This window comes from Gossypium raimondii, chromosome 12 (genome assembly GCF_025698545.1).
Source record: "Gossypium raimondii isolate GPD5lz chromosome 12, ASM2569854v1, whole genome shotgun sequence".
Taxonomy (NCBI): domain Eukaryota; kingdom Viridiplantae; phylum Streptophyta; class Magnoliopsida; order Malvales; family Malvaceae; genus Gossypium; species Gossypium raimondii.
In genome coordinates, this window is record NC_068576.1 from 47,730,563 (window position 1) to 47,757,308 (window position 26,746).

Here is a 26,746-nt window from a genome sequence, read left to right on the forward strand (position 1 = left end):
TTCAAAAATAGTCCTTAACCTCGGTATTCTCAGCCACAAAATTTCAAATGCAGATTCCTCAAGATGACTGTCAAGTAAAAAGCCATTAAATTAAACTAAAAAAGATTAAGTAAAAAATAGTTGGGAAAACTCACACCAATGCCCAAATCTAATACCAATTTCACTTTTGATAGTGATTAAAACCCTAATTGGAAATTGAGTTTCAACCTATGGGTTTTATTTTTCACACCCAAATTCCTTTCTTTTCAATCCAATATGGGAGGGAGGGAGGAGAGCATTATATTTTAGGCAAAATGAAGAAGAAAGTCAGTATTGAAGAACATTATTTCGAGAACAAAAGAAAAAAAGGTTAAAAAGTGAGAAGATCAATATTTACCCTAACAACTTTTTCCTAATAAATAAGTATAATATTTATTTTAATTAAAAACACTAATATTCCATGTCATTTCCTAGGAAAAATTAAAATTAAAATTCCACTTCATATTACACATGTCATCTTATAATTGATTGACTCTATCAAATCATTAAAATATTAACACAATTATTTTTAAATACTAAAATATATAACTTTTGTAAAGCACGAATTCCACATTAAAAAAATTGCCAAACTCAGATAAAAATTTTTAACAAGCAAGTTTTAACATAAAATTGCTTTTCAAATTAGGAAAAGTGCTTTTTAAAACTAAAATTTCTATTTTTGGCTTTTGAAAAATCATTTTGAGCTAAATTATTTATTTGCCTGATTTATAATCACCAAAGGTAAGTTTCTTTTATTTATAATTTTAAAATTATTTCAAATATTATAACATTATATATTTGAATTTTTAAGGATTATAATTGTATATAATTTTAATATTCATGGTTTATACATTCAAATTAAAATTTCCAAACAATTTATATTAATTTTTTAAGAAAAGTATTAAAATTTTTAATATATTAAAATATTAATAATGAAATATAATAAAATATTTTTATATTTTTACCATAATTTAAGTTATATATAATGATATTAATGAACTTCAATATCATTTTAATATATATTTTTACATTTTCAAAAATCCTTTTTAACCACAATGTTACACATCTAAATCTTAAATTAAAAATTTTAAAATTATTTTTTAAAAACACATTTTTACTATACTTTCAAAGAGTGGTGCTAAATTACTCTATAGAGCATTGTCTCGTATTGTTTGCTCTTCTGTAGACGTAGGGGATAAGGCCTATAGGAAGCTGCTAAAGCAAAACAGGTTTAAGGCAAAACTGAGAGTTTTATTTTTATTTCTCATACTTAATAAAATAGATAAAAGTATAAAATATTTTAAAAATCAAAAGAATTCTTCCAAAAAAAAAAACCAAAAGAATTAGTGCTAGATTTCAATAACTTAAAATGGAAGGAAAGACAGGAAGACCATGAACCTATTTAAACAATTCAAAGAGAAAAAGAAGAAATAAAAGTAAAGTACACGCAAAATAGATAAATCTCTTATATATATATATATATATAGAATAGATAAATTACATTTTTAATAAGAGATTTTAGGTTCAAAATTTAAAATAATATTGTTGAGAGAGATAGTCAAATACCGAGAACATTAATTTTATAGATCTTGAAGAAATTATTCTCTAAACCGTAAAACAAATATAAAAATACACCATTTTACCAAAAAAAAATATAGCATCTTAAAAATCAAAAGAATTAAAGCAAGATTTAAATAAATAAAATGAAGATGAAAATTGAATGAAAGAGAGAAAAAGGACCTCACCTTATCTAAGTAAAGGTGGTGATCCACACATTTGCTGAACTCCATGCCACAACCTCTACATATCAGATGAATAACACCAATAGATTAATTACTCAAATAAAACTGTGAGAGAAGAAGAAATATGGGGGTTCTACTTCTTTCTCTGACAATGCCTCACTCCTTCCCCATTTATCCTGTAATTTCTTCCACTGGTGAGTCTTTGACAGCTCATGGATATCAATTGTCAATTTTGTCTTTTAAGCTAACAAATATTTCTTAATTTCTTCTGTCCAAGTTTATGGAGGACATGGAAATGGAATAATGGGGAGGAATCGATTTACTGTAATTTCTTGTGCTAATGGTAATAGGCAGAGGGAGAGAAACCTCCTTCGCAGAAGGTTCTTCTATTTTGTTTCTTCTTAAATCAGCTTTGGCAATCCAGTTAATTTCCCGGTTTTGTTTAAGGCATCCACGATTTTGGTTATTGCATATCTTGCATGCTTATTTGTTCCAGGGAGGTGGTGGAGCACATTTGTTTGCTCAAAGCAAACAAGAATATATCTGAAGATGAGGAGAAGGAAATGTTGGATTATCTTTATACATCCCAATATCAGATGCGTGGAATGGTTGCAATATCTTTAGGTTGGAACACTTTCTATTCGCCTCTAACTAGCTGCTTATGAGTGTCTTTTTTCTTGGGTAGTTGTCTTTTTTCCTGGGTGGTCTAGTTATTAAACCCATAAAAATTTCAAATAAGGTCCTGGATTATTCATCCGCCTACCTTCTTTTCATCTGATATATATCTTACAAAGGTTCAGTTATAAAAATATTATAACATGTATATATATATGAACAATGTAAATGAATTGAGAGAACTGCACCATAGCAATTAGCTTGGCCTAGCTCATGGACAAGTCTAACACAGTTATGCTATCAGTATATATAGGAGTTTTTTTAACTCCACAATCGAAGCTAAAAGACTATCACATGTTTATTTATTTTTTATACTCTTTAAATATCAATTAAGAATAATTTTTTAACCCGACTTGTTGAGTTAGTCCATCTTTCTCTTCTTCATAAGATAAGTTAGCTTATGTATAATATATGTATATGTATAATCTACTTGGTTAGGCCAAATATCTGGTGAAGCTAAAGAAGATTATACTCATGCTGTCTTCATGCGTTTCGGAAGCAAGGAAGACCTAGCAAAGTTGTATGAGAACCCTCCCTACCTGCAAGTTATGAAGAAGCATGTACTTCCTTACTGCCATGTATGCTCTGACATGTAAACACCAAACTCAATTGCTCCAAATTACCTTTTTCCTCAGTTCCAGTGAAATAACCTGAGCAACAATGCATATATAATTCAATTTGTTCTCTTAATTAATAGAGTTCATGTTATATTTGTAGGGGCTGATGAATGTGGATTACGAATCTGAAGTGGAAGACGATATCCTTCATATATTTCGTAAAGGAGAGGTTGGATGCTACATACCCTCTGATTCCCAGAGTTGGAGTGATTAAATGCTGAAAATGATAAGCTGTTAATAATGGATTCATTTACATCACACTTGTTGTTATTTTCAATCTAATCAGTATGGTTGTGGTGACAGGAGTACAACTATGGTGTTGAGTTTGTGCTTCTGATTGCATTTGTTGAGGCTGCTATTGGTGAAGCTGTGGAAGACGCTTTAATGTCTCTTCAGGAGCTTACTGAGGAGCATCCATCCTTGATTCTCCAATGCACTCAAGGTGTGTGGAAAACAACATTTTTTATTCACTATCTTGCCTAACGATCCTCCCACCTATTCAACATTTAGTCCTGAAAATTTGCTTGAAAGATTTTAGGGAAGTGACCCTTAAATTTACCTCAAGCGTGTTAGAGACTTGGTCTTGAGCCAAAAAATAATTATGTTCTTAACTAGATAGAAAAAAATTCTTAAAGAATAATATGATTTTTTTTTCTTATAAAATAGTACCCAAAGAACTCTTTTTATGTGGATTCTAATTTTAGTGATAATAAAGCTCCAAAAAAGAATCAAGTTTTGAGTAATGTGATTGGAAAAGGATGAGTGTGAGGAGGTTATACAAGGACGAAAAGCTTAATTTCAAAGGTCAAAAGATCTTTTAGTTGGTGCAAAAAACATAAAGAAACCTAAGAAGTTATTAATAGAATAGAGTAAGAAATGTTTCCCAAATAATAGAAAAAAATTGAATAGTTGATCGCCAGAATAACTGTAATATATATAAAAGGAATAGTAGCTTATGGAGGATGAGGCACATAGTATATGGAAATGTAAAAAAATTGAAATAGTGAAAATATATATTGAGCTAAAGAAGTAAAGATAGCAAATTAAAGGTTAAAATATGTCATGAGTATTTGTATTCTTCACCTATTTGAAAGTTAATCCCTATATTTTTATTTTCAGGAATTTACATGTTTAGTCTCTCTAGTTTTAGATTTCAAAATTCATGTCCAACTATTAATCTCATTAATATTTTTGTCAAATTTGTTGATGTGACATTTTGAAATTAAAAAATCTTACTTGATAGTCATATAACTAAAAAAATTACATTGTAATGAAAATGAATTTAACAAAAATAATTTTAACTTTGTTAATAGATGGACTTGAAATTTAAAACCTGAAAAGTAGAGGGACTAAAGGTGTACTTGGTTGAGTAGAAAAGTGAAATGATGGAAGAAGGGTGTGGAAAAGTGGGAAGATTTTTTTTTGAATGTGTTTGGTGAGAAAGAAAATTGAGGGGAAAGAAAATAGAAAATATGATAACTTTTCATCCTAATGCATAAAAATTAATCCTTCCAAATTGGAATGATAAGAGGAGAGAAAATGAAAGACGCGTGTGTATGTTAGTTCAAACTTATGCATTTTTCAAAGGTTTCATTTTCGTTCCTCTCACCAAGCAATGGATGGAAAAAATGTAATTTTCGTCCAATTTTTCCATCTTTCCTACCAAGCACACTTATGGAAAGAAAAATTATATTTTTCATTTATCTATTTTTTCATCCCTTTAATTTTTCATCTTTCTAATTTTCTTTTCACTTTACCAAGCTAAGCCTAAACTGCTAGAAGTACAATGACTTATGGCATATTGTAACCCAAATTAAATGGCTAAAATAGGCTAAAAATGCATAATTCTAAAGCAACATGCATACATCTCTTATTTTCTTTCTTCTTATCAATCCAATTTGAAATGATTTGTTTATATGCATTAAGATGGAAAATAGATCTCCTTTGTTTTCTTTCCCCTCACTTTTTTTTCCTATCAAACACACTTAAAATTTATTTTCTTTCTCCTTTTTCACTCCCTCCTTCCGTCCTTACATTTTTCCACCCAACCAAACATATCCTTAATTTGGGGTATAAGTTGCTATAATTTTGTGTATGAGATAATTTCTAAGCTGATGCCAGATAGATTGAAAGTATGGAGTGTTGTATAATTCAAAATCAGAGTGTGCTTGTGGAGGAAAAGTAAATGCTTGACAATATATTGATTGCTAATAAAGCCTAACTAGAACCGGAAAAAAAGTGAATGAAATGGCCTTAGAAGTGGATATGGATAATGGTTATGATAGGGTAGAATGAGATTTTATGGAATCAATCTTAAAAAGAAGGTTCAATACAAAATGGGTTAAATGGGTTATGAAGTGTATATATATTCTATTCCTTACAATTTGCTTTTTATGGTAACAATCTAATACTCCTTTTTCCCAATTAGAATAGGCTTATTAAAACATTAATTGAGCTTGATAGGTTAAATGAAATTAAATTAGGTAAAGAAAGTCCCACTTTGACCCATCTTTATTTGCTGATGATTCATTATTCTTTATGCAAGCTAATGTTGTAAATTGTGAAGAAATGATAGCCATTTTGCATAAACACAATTGTGTATTTGGGCAAAAGGTGAACTTTGATAAGTCTAACATAAGTTTTAGTGCCAATATCCCTGAGGAGGTAAAAAAAGAGGTGACTGACAGACTATATCTCAAGATTGCTAAAGTTTCTAATACATATCTTAGGATGCCTTCAACTATGGGTTAAGGAAAAAAAATGTAAGGCTATGGAGTACATAGAGAAGAGAATAAAGAGGAAGTTCTAGGCATGGAAACGACAATTGTTAGCTCAAAGAAGTAAAGTTTTGATAAAAGTTGTGGCCAAGTTTTAAATTCCATTTGATGGTTTGTAATAAAGTAAATGCAGAGATGGCCAAGTTTTGGAAGAGGTAACGGGTGGAGGATAGAAAGATCCATTGAGCTATATGGGTGCACTTGACAACTAGGAAAAGAAAGATAGTGGGATTTAAAGACCAAATGCCTACTGGACTAGACTACTTAAAGGAACATATTTTTCAAATTGTTTTCAGTTGAAGGCTAAACAAATTGCTAAAACATCTTGGGCATAGGCTAGTTTCTTGGAGGATAGAGATTTCTTAATAGAAACTATTATGTGGTAGGTTTTGGATGGAAAGGAAATTAATATCTGGAATGATAGATGGTTGCAAGTTGCAACAAGGTCTAATTAGCCTAAATGAAAACCAATGTCAGAATATGCGCAGGAAGGTGAAGGAGGATTTTGGAAATGGGAAACAGGAGTTGGAGTTGGTAGGGCATTTAGTTGATTATGATAATCCAAAGCCTACTTATGATACTTATATTTGTGAACAGGGAATGAAGGATAGAGTTATGGGGTCCCATAGTACAAATGGGATGTATTTTATTAAGGATGGATATCGTGTACAAAAAGAAGAGAAGGTTGTTAGTTACATGAATCCCTCAACATTCCATTTTAGCCAAAGTATAAATCCTATTGCTACAAATATGAACATATGGAAAAGGAATGAGAAAGATAGTCCTACATGCCTTTTGTGTGGTAAAGGAGATTGAAACAACTAAACATGCTTTACTTGTGAAGATGTCAGAGCAAAATGGTTAAGGTTGGATGTTAACAGATAAGGTGACAATTCAGTACAAGATGAAAATGTCATCTTCATTGGTGCATATTGTGAGCAGAGATGGTTTGCCTGCTCCTCACTAATTGTAGAATACGATGGATATTTAAGGGAACTAAGAGTTTGGTTTATAAAATTGTGGAGATGTTTGTGAGTGATATATTTTGTTGTAATCACAGATGACATCATTAATTTTCACATAATGTATACTATTAAACTCAATTTATGTCCATCTATTATACTGTAGGTTCAAACTTCAATAGCAAAACGAGTGAGGAATATACACATGGAGCGGTGATGCGATTTCGATCATGTGGGTCTCCTTTCATCTTCTTTACTATTTCATTGTTTAACCACTTTTCCACATTTGACTGCTATTTATTCACATGCTTGCAGCTGAGGCCTTTGAGATATTTTTGAGCAGTTCAAGATACAGAGATGTAAGGAGCCTTTTGTTGTGGATTTTTGAGATATTATTATTTTTTTAATTTTTCTCCAACTTTTCAATTTTCATCTTTCCACCATACAAAGTCAAAGTCAAAGCCTATGCCTCAGTTCAACTTGTTTTGCTTTAAATATTATACATGAAAACATCAAATCCCAAATGACTAAATATAGTTATATAATATTTGGAAACAGGTGTGGGAATCTAAACTCCAACCGATAGCCAGGAAAACACTAGCCATTCATTTTTGTGTGGATCCAGTGGGCACTGAGATAATGTAGTAAGAATCAATACTTACAATTTTTTTTGCATTCCTAATAACATAATCATACATATGTATCCACAATATTAATGCTTACATTGGTTTCTAAAGCATCCTAACTCCGGTCTCAACACCCTCTCGCCTAACTAAACTTTGCTCTTCACTCACTTTAATGGTTTTTTATTGCGATTGAAGGTGGAAAAGTATTTTTCAGTTCCAAAAGTTATAAACAACGCCTAGCATTTGAGATCAAAATTGCAGTAACTAAGTAGGATTTAGATGCTTTTGACTTTTGTATTTTAAAGTGAAATTATCAAAATATCTTTATTTATATTAACTGTTTAAAAGTTATTTAGATTAATTTATATTTTATATATCATTGTATTAAATTATTTAAATATCATTTAAATTAAATTATTTTATTTTTAATATCATCTTTAAAATAGATATTTTCAACTTCTTATAACAATTTTTGATAATAATGAAGAACACTTAAAATTAATAAATCACATTTTTATAACAATTTTCAACCACAATAACACTGAAAAACCAACTGTTAGAATATAAAACAACTAACTATTTTTTTCTTTATTTTTAATAAAATGCATACAAAATTATGAATAAGTGAATACACTTTTTTTCTTTTGTTTTTAATATGAAATTTATTTATTAAAGTAATAATTTTAAACAAATTTTTTAAAACTCAAAAACAAAACTTAAATTAGATTCATTTTTTTTCCTTTTTTAATGTTATTTTATAAATAATAATTTATTTATTATACGTCTACCATTTTCTTTTAATCTTCATTCCTCGTCAAGTTTGCCGAGCACTGCCTTCGCCCACAATCATTGGCACCTGTAATTCTTACTTTGAACCCGTCGATTTCACATCCTTCATTGTCGTGCCATCAAATTAGGAATTTGATGTGGAGTTGTCGGCATGACCTTCCACCTACCAAATTTCTAATACTTCATCCTCACCTATATATCTTCAATTATGCCCGTCCTCAAACATAGCTTCAAATGCAATAAATTTGTTCTGGGCAACAATCTAAAAATATTTATTCTTATCCTTTTCAACCTTAGGGAGTAGTTTCTTACCCAAAATGAATAAGGTAGTCTTTACTTAAGCCTTGAAAAAAGAAAAGAAAAGTTGAATTTACTTAAGCCTTCTTTATGACTTTCCCCTTAAGTTGTTTTATTTATAAAATTATTATTTTAATAAATAAATATTATGTTAGAAAATGAGAAAATATATATTTATTTGTAAATGTTTTTTTATTTTATATGTATTTTTATAAAATCTTATGTATTTTTATAAAAAATAAACTATTAAAGAATTTTATTTTATTTTTAAAATTTTAATTTAAAGAATCAAGACTAAATTGACAAAATGTGTAAAGTTGAGAGTTAAATTTGTTGAATATTTTAGATTTAGGATCAAATTGATAGAATGTGTAACGTTAAAGGCTTACTTTTTATTATGCCAATAAAAAGCCACACTAACATTTTGTTAGTGATTTAACATAAGAGTGACTAAAATATTAAATTTCGATAACATTAGTGATGAAAATAGAAAATTTTAAATCTGGGTAATCAATGTAAATACGGTAATAATGAAATGACTATTTATATAATTTACCCAAAATTTTATCACATGTTTCAATAAATAGATTATACATGTTTATATATGCTTATTGACATGCAGGGGTGAAACTAGAAAATTTTTTAAGGGGGGTCAAAGTGTAATTTTACTTTTGTTAATTTAAAATTTTAAAAATTTTAAATGGGTCATATGAAAAATTTTTCATTTTAGGGGGGCGGGGCCCCTGCCAGCCCCCCTAGTTTCGCCACTGTTGACATGTTAGGCAAATTTGATGAAAATCATCCGTGCCACTATTAATTGTTTTTATTAGTTCACTTTTAAAATTAATAGGATTAAAACATTTTTTTAAATTAATTGATTTGCTTAATTTCAAAATTGATTGAAACGCAACAAGCATTTACACAAAAAAATCTAGGGGTGAGCAAAACTTGGTTCGACTTGAAAAAATTGAAATAAAATTTGAATTTCGAGTTAAACGATTGAATAATTCGAGTTAACTCGAATTTTTTTTCAAATTTCGAGTTTGAATCAAGTTTAATTTTTAAATTCGAATAACTTGAATAATTCGAATAAACCGAATACCAAACTATAATATTTTACATTTTTACCTCAAACCCCCAAACCTTTTTACTTTCTCCCAATACTTTTACTCACTCCCACTTTCCCCCAAACCCATTAGCCCCCCTCCCCAATTTTTTTTTTGAATATTTCCCCCTATTTATTCCCCCCCTAAATTTTACTCCCCATCCCTCCAAACTTTTTATTTCCCCCCTAAATTTTTATTTTTCATCCTTTACCCCAAATAAAAATAAAAAACCCTTAAACCTAAATGGTAATAATTTTATTTATATCTATTATTTATATTATTAAATTAAATTTCACATTTCATCTTTAAGATAATTTTATTAAAAATCATATTTTTATATTTAATATATTTTTAATTTTAAAATATATAATGACAAAAATCAAGATAATCAAGCAACTAAATTAACAAAGAAGCAAACTCAGATATCAAAGATTAATAAATAAATTATAAGGAGATGAAAGTTAATAACAAATTTTATTACAATAAGTAAATTTGATTATGGTGTGCAACAGAGGTTACAAGGATTCAAAGTTTTTTTTTTTAATTTAACTCGAACAAATATATTCGATTCGAATTCTATCTCACTCGACTCGATTCAAGAAAATTTTAAATCAAATTAAAATGACAAAATAAGATTCGTCAACTCGATTAACTCAAATATTTTTCATTCGATTCGGTCGAACACTCACCCCTAAAAAGATCAACCCAAGTTGGTGACATTATCATAGCCTCTTAACAAACAAAAGCCTAAATGTTCAAAAAAGCTCAAGCTCGTCATATTTCTTTACATCCAGTTAAGCTTTTGCCTATAATAATACAAAAACAATTATTAGTCAGTTTAACCGTTAATTTTTGCTAATGACACAAACGATTGATTTAAAATATTGTCACATGAAAATGGTATTGAAATGACATTATTTTATATCATATCAACAAATATTAAAAATAAGGAAATTTATTTTATATACTGTATTAATAAATAATAATAATAATTCATTGAGGCTTTCTAGTTATGCAAATAAAGAAATTTATTAAAAAGTGTTGGACGAGAGTTTTAAACCATTATAACTCAGACACTTCACCTATTCTTAAGATCTTAACTTCTTTCTAACTTTGTATTCAAATGTTATAAATATAATTTTATTTTATTATAGTAATATTCGAGATTTAGGTTCTATTTAAAATTTTAATTATAAATTATAATATATTAATAATATTAATTAGTGAAATTTAGTTTATATATTTAATAGAAATTACAAACATAATTATTTTTATTTAATAAACTATAATTGATATATTTTTATGTATCATTTAAACATTTTATTAAAATAATATTATAACAAAAATTATGATCTTTATTTCATTTAAGAATATAATTAATTTTATTAAAATTTGAAAAAAAGTTGTTATAGAGCAAATAGGGATTTTATAGGAAATTACCTGGGTTTTATTCGAAAAACTTGAATTTTACGAGAAAAGCTAATTTATCCTTTTCATTTTCACTTTTTTCTTTTTAAAATTAAAGAGGAAAAATTCTTTGATTTTACATAAAATTACCTGAGTTTTGTAGTGAAAACTTACATTTTACAGGAAAATCATTTTATCTTTTTAATTTTCTTTTTTCTTTTAGAAATAAATTTACTTTTTTTAAAAAGAAAAAAATGAATTTTAGATGAAATTGTGTTATAAGTAAAAACTTACTTTTCATCTAAGATGAATAACTCAATTCCTTAAGAAAACTCAAGTTTTTTTAAAAATAAAATTAATTCTAAAAAGAAAATGTATGACCAAAATGAAAACTTATTAAACTTGAGTGACTAACATGATAAAAATATGCAATAACAACGCTCATATTGCAATTTTTTATTTTTAGTGCTCAGTGAAAATTAATGAAAATTAGATGACTAACTGTACAATTTACCATTTTATTTTTACCTTTTAAGTTTTAACATATTAGATCTTAGCAAAAGAAAGGCATAACGAATCATTTGACTCTCCAACTTTATAAAAAGAATCATTTTAGACTTTTATTTAATTTTTCGTCGTTTTTAACCCTTGAATTACATTATTTGTTAAACTACCCAAAATAGATTGAAAAGTTAACGTCTGTTAATCTTACCGACATGAGATCAACGTGGCAGTCCACAAGTGTGCCACATTAGAAATCATTTTTATAAAAATTAAAAAATATTAAAATAATATTTTTGCATTTTTATACATTTTTAATATTTTAAAAATAGTTTTTTTAATTTTTTAATTTAAAAAATTTATTAATTGTTGGCATGACAATCGCGCGGATTGTCATATCAGCAAAGTTAACTTTTTCATTCATTTTGGGTGATTCAACAAATAATGAAAGTTTAGGGGCTAAAAGAAACAAAAAAAAATTAAATAAGGGCTAAAATGTTCTTTTTGTAAAGTTGGAGGGTTAAATGATTCATTATGCCAAAAAGAAAAGCATTTTACCAGCAAACCTATGTATATAGTCATGTAAAATGCGTTAAAGTCACACTAAAGCGGCTTCGTCTGCCAGAAATCAGAACTGAAAGAACTCGATACGACTTTACAAAGATAACCAAGCAGTAAACATCGTAGAAGGGGGAGTAGGGTAAGATTTTGGTCTTATTTTTTGGTTTTCCTCCACAATGGCTTCGATGTTTGGACCTGGAAGCTCAACAGCAAACATATATGTACCAGAAGAGTGGTCGGAGGCTGCTAATTCCATAGCCTATGATTCAGTAACTTCCCCACCTCCTTTTTCTTTTATCTGCGGCGCCAAAAACTCTGGCAAAACCACTTTCTCCCGTCACCTCCTTAACATTCTTCTCCAAAGGTTAGAGTTCACACGAGGATCATTGTTTTTTCTTCTCTCTGAGTTTTCTTTTATTTGTTGTGAAATGGGTTTATGACTAAATATTTAAATACGCACTGATATTAGCTGAAATATTTCCTTTAGAGGGTATTTCAATATCCGTTTTAGTGATTTAGTGGACTTATTCAAGCTGTAATTATGGAAGGGGAAATTGTGTTTTTTTGGCTGTTTTTTGTTTGTTAATGGAAGGAAAAAAGCAGAGGTTTGGTAGCAATTATATGTGAAACACAGTAGTAGACAATAAATTGTGTTCCTTCCATGAACTTATGATAATTGATGACATAATTATGATAATCTGGTCGGTATGTTGTTAGCAGGTATGGAAAAGTAGCTTATTTGGACACAGATGTTGGGCAGCCTGAGTTCACGGTTCCAGGTTTCGTGTCCCTTACAGTTGTTGACAAAATAACCCCAGGTTTTCAGCTTTCTCAACTCTTGTCTTTTCATCATACTCTCAAAAGTTCTCTGGGTTGATCAACTCGTTCTTTTGTCAACTGACCGAATGCTTTCTATAATTTTTGGCTTTCCAAATAGATTTGGCAATTCCATGCTTGAAGACACCTGAGAGGTACATTGCTTTGAATCTATTTTGTTGATTTTGATTTTTGTCGCGGACCGAGTATTTCAAGACTTGAACTTGATATCTATTTATTTTTGGTTGTAATGAGCGTTAAAACTCTTCAGTGTGACTTTCTTTAAGGTGTTTTTTCTTTGGTGACGTATCTTCAAAAAGGGATCCATCAACATACTTGAAATATATATTTACCCTATTCGATTACTATCGAGAGGAATACTGCATGTTTGACAAGAGTGAAAATGCTGGTAGGATAGAATTGCCCCTTATTGTCAATACCCCTGGCTGGGTGAAAGGTATGCTCTGATCTGCTTCCAATCGATTACTAATACCCTTATTTCTTGAAACTTATTATTTCCAGTTCATGTTCTTGTTCTTCAATGACAATTTTTGGATCTTCCTTTTCTATACAAATTAGTTGTACTTTTGCTACAACTATAAAGTTGATGTTTTTATTTTCTTGCATTTGTCAGGCATTGGTTATGAAATATTGGTGGATATGCTGAGATATATTTGTCCTACTCATGTTGTTAAGATAAACATATCTGCCGAGAGTAAGAATCTTCCAGGTGGGGCATTCTGGTTAGATGGTGATTGTGATGGGATGGTTAATATTATAGAGATCAAATCAGCTCAGCAGGACAACTTTAATAGATCGTAAGTTTGAGGCCATCTTTAAGTTAACCTGCAACTTGTTAAATTTTGAATCTTAGCAAGTTGAATTACTTCACATGTATTTTAATGGCATTTGTTTGGCTGCTTAATATTGTTTCTCTCTTTTTCTATGTTTAGCTATTTTAATAAAATGTGCATGTTTTCTGTAAAACATCATAATTCTGGGGAGGTGTGGCTTTGCTTCCTATATCTTACCTTAATTTGTCTTTTGTAGGGTGCTAGTACAGAAGGATGCTAGCCTTCTGCGAGATTTACGGATCATGGCTTATTTCAGGCAATGCTTCCCTAGTGACAAGCCTATTACTACAATCAAAGAACTTGCACATGCACTGGCTTCTCATCCTCCTTATGAAGTTCCAATATCAATTATCAAAATTAGACATCTTCACTGCCAGGTTAGATGCCAGAAGATGAATTGCAGTTTTTTTTTTTTTTTAAATTACTTCTAGAATAAAAAAAATAAGCCTTCTCTTACTATCTGGGGCCAATTATACTGGTCATATTGTTATATGCCTGGCCCTGTTTCGCACCATATCCCGTCAATAAAGTTTTCTTTGATTTCCCTCCAAATAATGCTTTGACGCTGTTTTGGGAGCTCTGTGTATCTCTCATGTGTTTCAGTAAACGAGGCCAACCATTTCTCTGTTAATTACTTTCATTGCACAATGTTAAGAAGGAATAACTTAGTGATGATCACACAGCAGTATAAATCATTTTTAGTATGAGCACTGCTCTTACTTTTGTGATGTAAAAACTAAAAAGGTCAGTAAACTCCTTGTATAACTGTTTTTCTTTGTAATTCTAGGTCCCAAGCACTGAAACATACTACAGTTTGAATGCAACTATTGTTGGATTGGCAGTTAGTTCAGAGGAGTCTGAGGATTTGCCCTGGTGTGTTGGACTTGGTAGGTCATAGTTACACTGCCTCTGTTGATTGCTTGATCATCTTGATCGTTGTTTAATGATATTTACTTTGCATAGTTTTTCAGTCCAATTTTCCATTTATTTTATTGGAAAAAGTTGAGAAGCCTTTATAGCTATCCATGTGTGGTTAACTAATGGCATATAAGTTTAGAGTTTCATACTTTCATACCAAAAAGCCAGCGACATATTCTTGGTGGTTTTGTATGACAGAATTCAATGTAGGATAAATGCAAAATACTGATCTCATGAAAATGAAGGATGATAACAGAATCTTTAAACTTGCAAAGAGTAAAGCATTCAGCAATATATAAGCTGGATGGCCCTGTTGAACAAGCGTATAAGACCTTCTGGGGCTTAGATAGGGTGAATACTAGTGTGAACTAAGAGTTTCCCACGCCTCCATTGGAAGGACTGAAAAAGTAAAACATAGTATTGAAGTAACTTGACTTCTTTTTCATCTTACTTGATGCCTCTATGAACCAGGAATTGTGAGAGGAATTGACACATTCAAAGGTGTGCTTTATGTGATCACTCCTGTTCCACCAAGCACTCTGGAGAAGGTCAATCTTTTCCTGCAGGGCTTTATTCAGATTCCTACTTGCTTGTTGCAGGTAATTTGAGCCTAAAACTGTAAAACTTGTAAAGGCCAAACATTATTTCTTATTTCTTATCATTGCAACACCCCTATTCTCTCTTTTTCTGTCTATCTCTTCTCTTTTGGGGTGAATTAGCCTGATAGACAAAGATCAGAGTATATAGGATGCATTGTTCTTATAACACAAAGATTGGGAGGAATAGTGGGGAAGGGTGGGTGGGAGAGAGAGACTGCCACTTAATTAGCCATAAGAGGGAAATAAATTGTGCAAAAATTCTATGGGACTCAGTCCTGCTGAGTCGGATTGTGTCTTGCTCGTGTGCAGTCCATTTCACTGCTAATACCTCTATTCAGGCACATTGACATGTATCCGCATTCTAAGCTCAAATAAAATTCTGATATTACTAGTTTTAGATGTCTATGCAGTAAGTAGCATGTACAATTTTCTTTGCACTCTATAATCTTAAAATTATACTTGGTAGTTGATGGATATTTAGTTCTTTTTTTTTCCTTTTTAATAACACCTTGTATGTTTATGACTTTGGTTCTTCTCTTGACAATTGGTTACATATTTACAATTTTTCAGGTTAAGGGATGCAGATCACCTTACGTAACTTCAAATGTTTTGTCGGATAGGTTTTACTAACCCAAAGAATCATTTTCATCAAAGATCTGTTATTGATGTTCCAAGTTTGCTTATATGGCTATGTTGCTATAGGCAGTTGCCAATAGATGACGTTAGCTGGCTTCTGTAATTTTTTTTAGTAACAGGGAGCTAGCTCTCATAGTTTTTCTTAAAAGTTATGTCCATTAGTTCCACAGAGTAGGATGTTCAACAACTATCTTTTACAGAAAGTAGAGTCTGCTTTATTGATGAAAAATATTAGATATGCCATAAGGATGGTTTTTTTATATAAAGGAAGGTGCATCCTAAAAAAGGGAAGGGGATGCAGATGCTCTGATTCAAATTTCAGACATGTTGATAATTATATTTAACTAATTTGGCTAAGCTTGAGTTTTGATTATGAATTTTGCTTTGCATCCTTTTGTACAGTTACAATAGTTGGTTTAATGCACTGTTTTAATAGTCAGTGTTATTGGCTTAATGTTTCAGTTTAATTATTGAAACATGTCTACTGGTGATGCGAGCAATTTAAACTTTGAAAAGTGGCTGAAATACTAGACCCTCAATTTTTAGTGAACCCAAAGAAAATTATGAAAATTTTCATTAGGATTGTACACTGTTGGTGGATCCACTCTATTTCTTATTCATCATGATTATGGTTTGGGTGTGTAGCTTTTTAAATTTTATATTAAAATATAAAAATAAAAATACCTTCAAAATAATAGAAAAATATTTTTAAAATAATATTTGTTACATTATAAAAAAATAATTTTTTGATAATTTTACAATTGAGTTGGGATTTGATACTAAATAAGACATAGTTTAGGTATTGTATAAATTCTTTTTCAATTATTAGGTTTTGTCAAAGACATGAACATTAAAGTGGGTTACACACTTCAAAAATATTAGAGGGATTATGAATGGTGTATAAAAGTAACTCTCAAAACACTCAAATTTACCTATTTAAAGACCAACCCTTCATTAAAATGAAATAATAATTTGTTAAATATGGAAAAAAAAAAAAAAAAAAAAGAGGATGGGCAAGGCAGCAAGGGTAAAGCAATGTGGGTTAGCATTACTAGATATACAAATGGCTGAGAAATGTTTGATAAACCGTTTTTAAAGGCCAATGTTGTCTAAGAACCTCAAATTTTGTGAGTAAATAGCCAAAGGAAAATTCACCACCAAAATATGAATACTTAAACTAAACATTTCCCTCATTGGCTTTCTCCTCGACATACAAAGTGGATAAACCATGATCGTGGTCGGCTAAATGCCAACGGATAATGATTACCCTTTCTCTATAATCCTTAATAATCCCGAAGATTGTTTCTTTGTAACACGTTAAGAAATGGAAAAACCAAAACGATCGTTTATACAGTTTGCAGAACAAAAGCTTGGAAGAGTACCCAAGTTTTTCATTTATGCAGTGCTTGAATGGATGATCATCTTAATTCTGTTCATCGACGGCTTTCTTGCATTTCTAGCCAATGAATTAGCCAAGTGGTTTGGTTTGCCTATTCCTTGCTTGCTTTGCACCAGAATTGATCATGCTCTCGTCGGGAGAAATGAACAGTTCTATTACAATGATTCCATATGTAACAGCCATAAGAAGAACGTTTCATGTCTTGCATTCTGTCATGCTCACAAGAAGCTTTCTGACATTAGAAACTTGTGCGAAAACTGTCTTCTGTCTTTTGCAACTGAGAAAGAATCTGATGGCCATACTTACAAGTCCCTTCTGGGGATCTTAAACAAGGATATTGAACTGTTTCTTGACGAAGAGCAGCAAGTTCATCTGTCATTGCCTACTGGAACAAAAGATGAAGTGGTTCAGAAGAGCAAAGATCATCGTTGTGCATGTTGTGGGGAGCCTTTGAAGCTCAATTCCTCCGATTCTAAATGGAAGGCTTCTTCCCTTGCTCCTGCCCACAATTCCGATTTGTCACACATAAAATGCTCTCCTGATCTCAACCTTACATCCAATTCCAATGAGTCAGATGTCAAAGAAACAACCAATGAAAAGCCATGTGAGTTTAAAGCTTATACTAGTGGCAATTCTAGTTGTGAAATTTTCACTATGAATGCAACATTTTCTTTAGAATGGTTCCATGATATGTTGGATTTTACTGATTTTGGTCATGGATGTTTCAAACAGTAGAGGACCATGCCAAGGTCAGTACCATACCATCGCTGATGGATGCTGAGGAAGATAAGACCCCTAACTTCATATGGGGAAACAAATTTTTCGGAATCTCATTATCGGATTCGGCAGCAAACAGTCCGAAGTGGACAAAAATTCCAAGGAAATCAATGCTTGAGAGGATGGAGTTGGCTTCGGAAACTGCAGAGGGACAAGTACCAAATCAGGAAGCCAAAGATGATATCTTGCAGCATCTGAAGGGACAAGTTCGTATGGATCGCAGGTCGTTGATGTCATTGTACATGGAACTGGATGAAGAAAGAAGCGCATCAGCCGAAGCAGCTAATAATGCAATGGCCATGATCACTAGGTTGCAAGCTGAGAAGGCCGCCGTTCAGATGGAGGCTTTACAATACCAAAGGATGATGGACGAACAGGCAGAATATGACCAAGAAGCCCTACAAGAGATCTACAACTTGCTGGTCAAAAGAGAAGAAGAAGTTCAAGATTTACAGGCTGAACTTGATGCTTATAGACAAAAGTATGGATTCTTAAAGGATTTCGACTTTCCAAGACAAAAAGGCAAGACTGATGTAGGCAGTCATGTGTTGAAACTACTATCTTACTCTTTCAATGGAAGAATTGAATGTGGCGGCCCTACTAGGAGACTTAATCAAGGTCCCAACACTGGAGGGAAAACACATAACCTTGACCACTCTGATTCGATGCAAGGTATGAATATGATGGGAGGCGAAGAATCGAAGAAAGTCATTCGAGGTGTTCGCCCATTGGGACGGTTAAAAAATATTAACAAGAGTGGCCATATTTCCAAACTCAGTGAGGGCGTTTCCTCAAAGTCTAGTAGTGAAGATGAATTTGACATGGAAGATGAAACAGGTAACATGCCTACTCTATGAATGATGAAGCTTTAGGATTTTCAAAACCATTCAACAACTGACTCTGCATCTTACAGATGAAGCAGGCAGCAACTGCAAAATTACTGATACAGATTTCTAGAACCCACAAAAGCTCCAATGACAATGCCTCATGTTGAAAGCTGAGATACATGATTATCTTCACTCCCATTTCTGGTAATGTTTCAGGACCATTTATGCATTTACATTTGCCACTTTCAGCCTTTGCATATACTACTTTTTTTTAGGTTTTTTTTTGGGGTTATGTGCTTACTTAGAAACCTCTGTACACGTTGTTTGAGTGTAAATTAAGATTCCTTTAATTGGTAACGCATTTTGTTTTTGTTCTTGTTAGGATGTATATAAGATTCTTAATTTGATCGTTTTGGGGGTTTTCTAGCCTTCCACTTTTGGTCCCTTCTACTTAGGTAAGAACTTTACTAAGACTTGTTACATGGAGACATTTTGCAGGAGTAGAGCAAATTGAACTCTGCAACGACTTGGCAGGCAAGCTTTTGAGCTGATGGAATCAAATAAATCTGAGATTCTGGTTTAAACTTGGTAGGCATATATGTTAGGGAGAAAGAGTATCTGTATAGACACATACACGCATATATATATTGTTCTGAATATATCAACTAACTTTGAATACTTGTTGGCGATGAGTCTTCCCACAATTTCAAAGGACCGGGTAATTGAAATGTTAATGGTTTCTTCCCATTTTGCTTTTTAGTTTTCATTTGATGATTTTTATACGAGAATAGAGATAGATTATTTTTCAAGGGTAAGGACTGTTTTCCAAGAAACAAATAATTGGAAACCTAACCAACGTAAAAAGAGGTTCTTGAGAATTTTCTACACAAAAGGGGATTTTCCTGGGTAAGATAACATCAACCATTTTTTTTTTGTCTGTACATAGTGTTCTCTCCCACTGATCTATTCCAATTGAAGACGCTAGCTTTCACAAAAAGAGGAAGATGTCATCCCCAAAAGAGGACTGCAATTTTTTATTATTTATTTTACGCTATCCTAAAACTGCTGCACCTTTCATATCAATCTGTTGTATTCAAAATTTCTCCTGATTGTTCCTTCTTCTAAACAAGGTTTACGAGTAATTCACCTTCCAAGGGAAAGTCAAAGAACAACAAGAAACAACTCACCTATATTCAACATTTACAATAAAAAAGAAAAAAAAATGGAACACGCAATTTCATAGTAAAGAATCCCTTGTTATTCTACTTCTTTCACCTTTCAGAATACAAAACCAAAAAAAAAAACCTTCTACCAATTAACCCTATAGACTAGTATGAATGTGCACTCCAACAACCAAAAAGAATGACAAAAACAATGGTTTCTTTGTCCCTCCTTACAAACTAAAAACGACAACTCCCCAACTTCGTAAGACACATCTACAAAAACACAACAGTAAATATGAACATTTTCAGGTAGGAGGTAAGTCAAGGGGATTACAAAAAATAGTCGGGGGTTCTGCGTGTGGTCTCAGGCTCAATCTGACGTGGAGCTGGGTCAAACTGAAGAAAACTTTGCTCCATATTCTCTCCAATCTCAAGTATTGCAGCCATATTTCCACAGCGATAGCAGTAGTTTGGGGCACTGAACACTGTTACCACATTCTTTTCCTACAATAATACATATATTGATATAAATAGCAATCAGTGAGAATAGATTATACAACATTGTTTTTATTTTGATTAGGATACCACAAACCTGGGACCAATTATATCCTTCCATAACAAGCTGGTGAGCTCTAGAAATCAGGGTCAGCCCATTTGTGTGGTTGAACTGCCCAGAAATATCCTGCCCAAAGGTATACCCAGCTCCTCGAGGAGATATTCCCCATCCACATCGATCATCAGGATCAGACCATAAGAGATCACACATTGGACCCTCATGAGGAACCTACACAGCCAACAGATACAAAGATGCTAGTAAAATTCAAACTGTAGCAACATTGGAAAAGGCATATTTGATGTGATGACGCCTGTTAGGCTACTACAAGAACAGTGAAACTACAATGATAATTGATAGATGTTCTCATTATTACACCAGATAAAACGGGTACCATTACTAGTGCCTACTATCATAAAAATAAAAAAGACACAGCATCCCTAGGGCATGAGTCATGGTATCCATTATGAACTCCACAAGTGTTGATACTTAATAATGCACTTTATATGCACACTATGTTTTGAAAAGCTTTTTTATTTAGCAAATACTATTATTTGTAACAAGGTAGACAATCTACTCTAAGACTATTAACTTTTAAGTGCAAAGCATAATTGGACTACAGTGTTACCTCTTGAATACGGTCAAGAGAACGGATGTTATCTAATGTATCCAAAGATGGGGAGAGTCCACCATGCAAGCAGAAAATCTGCAAGGAACATGAATAGTTGTTAGCTGAGATCTTGGAAATACTAGAGATAAGACCGTGTCTGAGAATTCAAACCTGACTTTCAATCAAGGCAGTCAGAGGTAAATAGTCAAAGAGGTCAGTGAAATACTTCCACACATTAGCATTTCCATATTTTCTCAAGCATTCATCATAAAAGCCATACCTGAAAAGAATGGCAGTTGGTTACAAACTGATCCAGCATAATCACTAAATAATTTCCACTCCTTAATACTTGGATATCATAATCCAGATATATATTACTGGTTTAATGAGTATCCATACTCCATTTTTCCAATTTTCTAACGAGAAGCATTGGTTTGCCATAACAACATAAAAGAACAAAACATTTTGGTGAACTAATCAAATAAACTTCTTGGTAAGAAAACTCACCATTACATTTTAGATTTATTTACATTAACATTTCACATATCAAGAGTACGTTTTCGCTCCAGGATGATGAATTTATTTAGTGAATGAAAAAAGGACTGCTAATGCATTTACAGAATGAAAAGAAGAAAAAACACTAAATATGTATATCTCACACTTGAGTTATCTGGCGGCTCTCATGGTTTCCCCTCAAAATAGTTATTCTATCCCTATAACGAACTTTCAGAGCAACTAAAAGTGTGACAGTCTCAACAGAGTAGTATCCTCGATCTGCATAAAGGACGCAAAAAAAAAAAAAATCAGCTGTACACAGAACCCCTACAAAAGATGCATCGATATGTATGATTTATTGCAATCTTGGACCAAAAAAAGCCAGCATAAACAATACCAGAGAAAAACAAACAGTGAAGAAAATGATATACCCTACATTGCAGATAACACTCAATCTCAAGTTAACTTTCCACAAGCACCTGTCCTAAAGGTAACAGTGCCATCATCTGGTAGTTGCGGCCAAGTGCCTAAAATCTTGATTTTGCAAAGCATTAAGCATGGACATTATATAAGGGTTTTTCTTTTGGGTAGTTGTGGCTCACATTACTAAATTGGGCAGATTAAACGATGAAACAAACAGCACTATAATCAACCAGATTCCTTGAACTCTCAGAGAAGGGCTTGGAATTAGCTGAAACTTAATAAATAGAAAATGTCGAGGTTCAATTCAATAAGTAAATGCTCTTAAAATAAACCTATACTCTAACAGCTCTATCTTAATATTGTCAACAGTTTTATTTCAACTAGTTAGATTACGAATACATGTTTATTCACCAAAGCCCTCACATTAAATATTTTAACTTCGCTTTGTACAGATAAGCTAATCAATGTCAAACTACCAAGAAATTGAAATTTTACGCGCGTATAATTTCCTTTCTTAAATATTCTTTTTTGACTTTTCTCTTTTCAATCAATAATAATTAAGATCTGTAAACCTAGAAATTATCATACTAACAATTTAATTCAAACGAAAAGTAAGCAATGGCAATTATATGCAATGAAAAGTGGACCTACCCACGTAATCGCCCATAAAGAGATAATTAGTATCGGGAGCGTTGCCGCCGATGCGAAACAACTCGATGAGATCGTGGAATTGGCCATGGATATCGCCGCAGACGGTGACGGGGCACTTCACCGGCTGAACATTCCACTCCTCCACCAGGATCGCACGTGCCTGCTCGCACAGAGTCTTCACCTCCACCTCCGGAAGCGGCTTGCACTGCATTAAGTGTTCGATCTGACGGTCTAGATCGCCGTGGGACGGCATCGCTAAGCTTTTCGATGATATCTTTCGTAACTATTTTGTTTTATAAAGGAGTTTTGATCGAACGGCAGAGGACGAAGCTGTAGGTTTGAGGATTTTGGCGATCAAGTCATACGTAGGGTTTGGGGAGATTGGATTTGGTCCTCAAATCTCAGTTTTTTCCTTGCAGCTAAGCAAGCATTATTTTTGTTAACAAAATAACTATTGGAATTTGCTCTATCAGTCCCTCATTTTCACTCTATTTGTGTATTGCGTCCCTTTCTTTGAATAGGTATAATTGAGATAAGTCACTTTTTAGTCTATAACTTGTCAGCTTTTTCTAAATTGATACCTAAATTCTTTTTTGTTAATACCTGAACTTGTATTATTTTTACACAAATAAGTCCAAAATATTAATGCCGTTTACATTTTAATAAGGTGGCGCTGCCAACTTGTTTTAATATGACAAGTGCTTTATTTATTATAAATTTATATTTTAATACTTTAAGAATGAAATATTAAAAGTATAATATTTTGTAATTTTTAGGGTGGGTTTGAATGTGGGACTTAAAAAGAATTTTATTTTATTGAGAATTTTAATATTTTAAAAATAAATTTGCTTGTTTGGGAAAAATAATAAAGAATTTCAAAATTCTTTTTAAAATTTAATTTCTAGATAACTTATCTCCCAATTAGATTTAGAGACGACATAATAATCCTTTATTATTTGAATCATTTCTTCAATTTGATTCTGTGGACTATGGATAATTAAGATTAATTACTAATATAGATTGTCTTCTCGCATTATAATCAATCCATAAATGCAACTTAATATTAGTTAAACCTAAAGTGATTAATGAGTCAATATTTACTTATTTATTTTGCTTTACTTGTAAAAACTATTGAAGAGGATACTGTTTAATTCTATGAATAAATAGTTTGGTCATTTTAACAATGTGGACACCTATTTTGTTTGGGCTTACGATTGTGAATTACTTAAACTTTAGGGTCGTTGGACGAGAGATAAAATTGAATTTATTTGAAGGTTTAGTAAAATTAGCTTTAAAATTAAAATCAAACTTGGATTTTGAGACAGAGACTGAATCAAACTGATTTTTACAAATTTTAGGTTTGAATTGAATTTCATAATTAAATTGCCATTGGATTTAAATTAACTTTTAAATATATTTTGAGGTTATCTTTTAATTTCAATTTCAATTAAATTAAATTTTAGAAAATCCGGCATGATGGGATGGATATTAGGATGTCCATATATGGTTTTTGAAGAAAAATGTTTTAAATAAAATATTTTTATTTTGTAAATAATGCTTTTTAATGATTTTGAGAAATAAAAAGTATGTTGGTTTGGTTTTAAATAAATACGTTGTTTAAACCTATTTTCTTTATATGGGTCCAATTTGAGTCAAGCCCAAGCTTGTTTGTTTAATGTTTAAATTGGGTCAAAGTCCAAGTTTAGATTCGATTCAAATTGAGTCAAGTTTGGATCCCTTTGTTTACCTCTATTTTCTTAATTTTGATTATTGGTTTCTTTTCAGCTCGTTGCCGCAAACCTTAGTTGAAGGAACTTACGACGAGTTTGATTTACTGGAATAGAATAAAGTTATAATGAAATGCTATACTGTGAAAATGAAATAGAGATGTAATAGTATTACATTGTTTGGTTGGTAAAATAATATTACTGAATAGGAATGGAATAGATTGAAAATGATAATTTTACCCTTGTATTAAACCCAAGATCCTAAATCCATGAGTTATTAAGATTTATTTATTATTTAATTATCTTTAAATAAAATTATTAGTATTTATTTCTAAGTCCTCCACTATTTTTATTTTATTTAATGATGTGTCATGTTATTATTCAACGATGGTGCATGAGATTTATGCTTGACGATTGCATCAAATATTATTCTTTTTATATTATTAACAATATTTTAATAAACTTTTAAATACATTATATTTATTAATAAAATAAAAAATTATTACGATAAAATATTTGTAAATCATTCAATATAATTTATTAAATATTTTTATAAGTATAATATAAAATATAATAGTTTTAATATGAAATTTCTTTATTTAATAATTCTAAAATATTATTAAATATATTTTTAAAAATAATATATTAAACTATATAATTATTTCACAATAAAACTATATAATATTAGAAAGTATTTCAAACTCAATATTTAAAAATAAAAAATTCAACATATAACATATATAAAAAAATTATTATTTTATAATATTTTAATGTATACTATCTATTATTTAATATATAATAAAACCTTCTAAAGAGTATGTTGGTAAGAAAAATAATTTTGAGCTATTCTTTGTCTCCAACGAATACATGGGTGAGGCGCTGAATTCCAATTCAGTGTTTTTGACGAATAGGACGGAAATAAAGATTAACTATTTAGAAACTAAAATTAAACCAAACAACATAATGAGTGTCCTTCTCGGAATTGATCCGGAACCGCATTCTAATTCCATCGAAGCAAACATGGCATTAGTTCTTTCGTCTTTGCATAGCTATGTGCCTTTTCATATTGGGCCTGACTGGTGCTCTACTAATATAGTTCATATGTTCATAGGTTACCTCAGCTATGAAGGCCAGAATTGCCCAATATCTATTAGGCCTTTGATTCCCTTTGAGGTGATGTTAAACTGTAAAATATATTCCTGCAAACTTTCTCGTTCTTCTTATCTCGTGCTGAACGAGGAGGTGGGGTTTTTCGATATAATGATGTTAGTTGGGTGCTAGCCTTCAAACTGGCGAGCCAATTCATTGAAGTTACCTATAGACCTTGTAGGGAGTTTTAGATACAAACTTTTAACGTGCTCACATAGCGTAAAAGAAAACAACTTACACTTGAAGGCGTTTGAGGCTCACCTTATCCTCATGTAACTGTTGTATTGTAGGGTCTTGAACCCCATGGTGTCGCAGTTGATGATTGCCTCCAGCATGATTTGGTTGATTAGGGTAATTTTGATGGTACCTAAGTTGTCGCTCTTGTTGAGGTTGCTGGTATTGATCTTCTTGGCCACCTAATAGGCCATACTAGTTGTAACTAGCATAATCTTGATATTCTGCTCCTGGTTGTTGCTGATAATATTCCTTTTGGTTGTAACCTTACTGGTAGTGGTCTCCTTGACCATGTTGATTATCTCCATACTCATATTGGTTGTAGTACTGGTCACCTTACTCGTAACTGACCTTGTTAAACTGTACTTCTAGGACATTCTGAGCCAGTTAACAATAGTTTCTCATTCAGTTCCCATAGACAACACCTATTATTATAACAATTAAGTTACACCTATTATTATAACAATTAAGTTATACAAAGTGTCGAGGGAGACAAAGAAAGTGGTTTACACCATAGGTAATGCAGAGAGCCACTAAAGATGATAGTTTTTCTTAGTTGAGTTGAGATGGTGTGTGAGCATCGTGCAGGCTATGGAGTTGATCTTCTCTTTCTTGATCTTGAAAAAGGGGTACTTTGTATACATTGATGAATGAAGGCCTAGAGTTGGTCTCTTATTGCATGATTGCTTCCTTGGTAAAATCCAATTTAAACCTAGGGTATGGTTTATATGTGTCCCAACATGACCTTCTTTGGGGTTGGTGAGCTTGGAAAGTAGAAAATATTAATGAGATTGGGTCTAATGAGACAGACTATTTTTGGTGGTGTCACAACAATAC

The 26,746-nt window shown here is 31.5% G+C and overlaps 4 protein-coding genes across 4 annotated transcripts; 3 read left to right on the forward strand and 1 right to left on the reverse strand.

Moving 5' to 3' along the window:
• The first annotated feature begins 1,783 nt into the window (after positions 1-1,783).
• On the forward strand, positions 1,784-7,536 carry LOC105764603 (stress-response A/B barrel domain-containing protein UP3). The gene is made up of 9 exons (XM_012583242.2): positions 1,784-1,954; positions 2,038-2,140; positions 2,257-2,384; positions 2,874-3,013; positions 3,153-3,221; positions 3,356-3,494; positions 6,958-7,023; positions 7,107-7,150; positions 7,350-7,536. Exons 1-9 carry the CDS (start codon positions 1,885-1,887, stop codon positions 7,434-7,436), a joined length of 846 nt encoding a protein of 281 aa, XP_012438696.1. The 5' UTR covers positions 1,784-1,884; the 3' UTR covers positions 7,437-7,536.
• A 4,587-nt stretch (positions 7,537-12,123) lies between these two features.
• On the forward strand, positions 12,124-16,278 carry LOC105764604 (polynucleotide 5'-hydroxyl-kinase NOL9). The gene is made up of 9 exons (XM_012583243.2): positions 12,124-12,442; positions 12,799-12,896; positions 13,016-13,049; positions 13,182-13,351; positions 13,529-13,712; positions 13,945-14,125; positions 14,536-14,635; positions 15,138-15,265; positions 15,836-16,278. The coding sequence occupies exons 1-9, from the start codon at positions 12,255-12,257 to the stop codon at positions 15,893-15,895; spliced, it is 1,143 nt and encodes a 380-aa protein (XP_012438697.1). The 5' UTR covers positions 12,124-12,254; the 3' UTR covers positions 15,896-16,278.
• A 947-nt stretch (positions 16,279-17,225) lies between these two features.
• LOC105764605 (probable myosin-binding protein 5) lies at positions 17,226-19,998 on the forward strand. The gene is made up of 2 exons (XM_052625292.1): positions 17,226-17,904; positions 18,033-19,998. The coding sequence occupies exons 1-2, from the start codon at positions 17,226-17,228 to the stop codon at positions 18,932-18,934; spliced, it is 1,581 nt and encodes a 526-aa protein (XP_052481252.1). The 3' UTR covers positions 18,935-19,998.
• Positions 19,999-20,139: 141 nt separating this feature from the next.
• LOC105764606 (serine/threonine-protein phosphatase PP2A catalytic subunit) lies at positions 20,140-23,212 on the reverse strand. The gene is made up of 6 exons (XM_012583249.2): positions 22,800-23,212; positions 21,890-22,004; positions 21,402-21,510; positions 21,249-21,326; positions 20,660-20,851; positions 20,140-20,571 (listed from the first exon to the last, which is right to left on the reverse strand). The coding sequence occupies exons 1-6, from the start codon at positions 23,050-23,052 to the stop codon at positions 20,398-20,400; spliced, it is 921 nt and encodes a 306-aa protein (XP_012438703.1). The 5' UTR covers positions 23,053-23,212; the 3' UTR covers positions 20,140-20,397.
• Between the last annotated feature and the right edge of the window lie 3,534 nt (positions 23,213-26,746).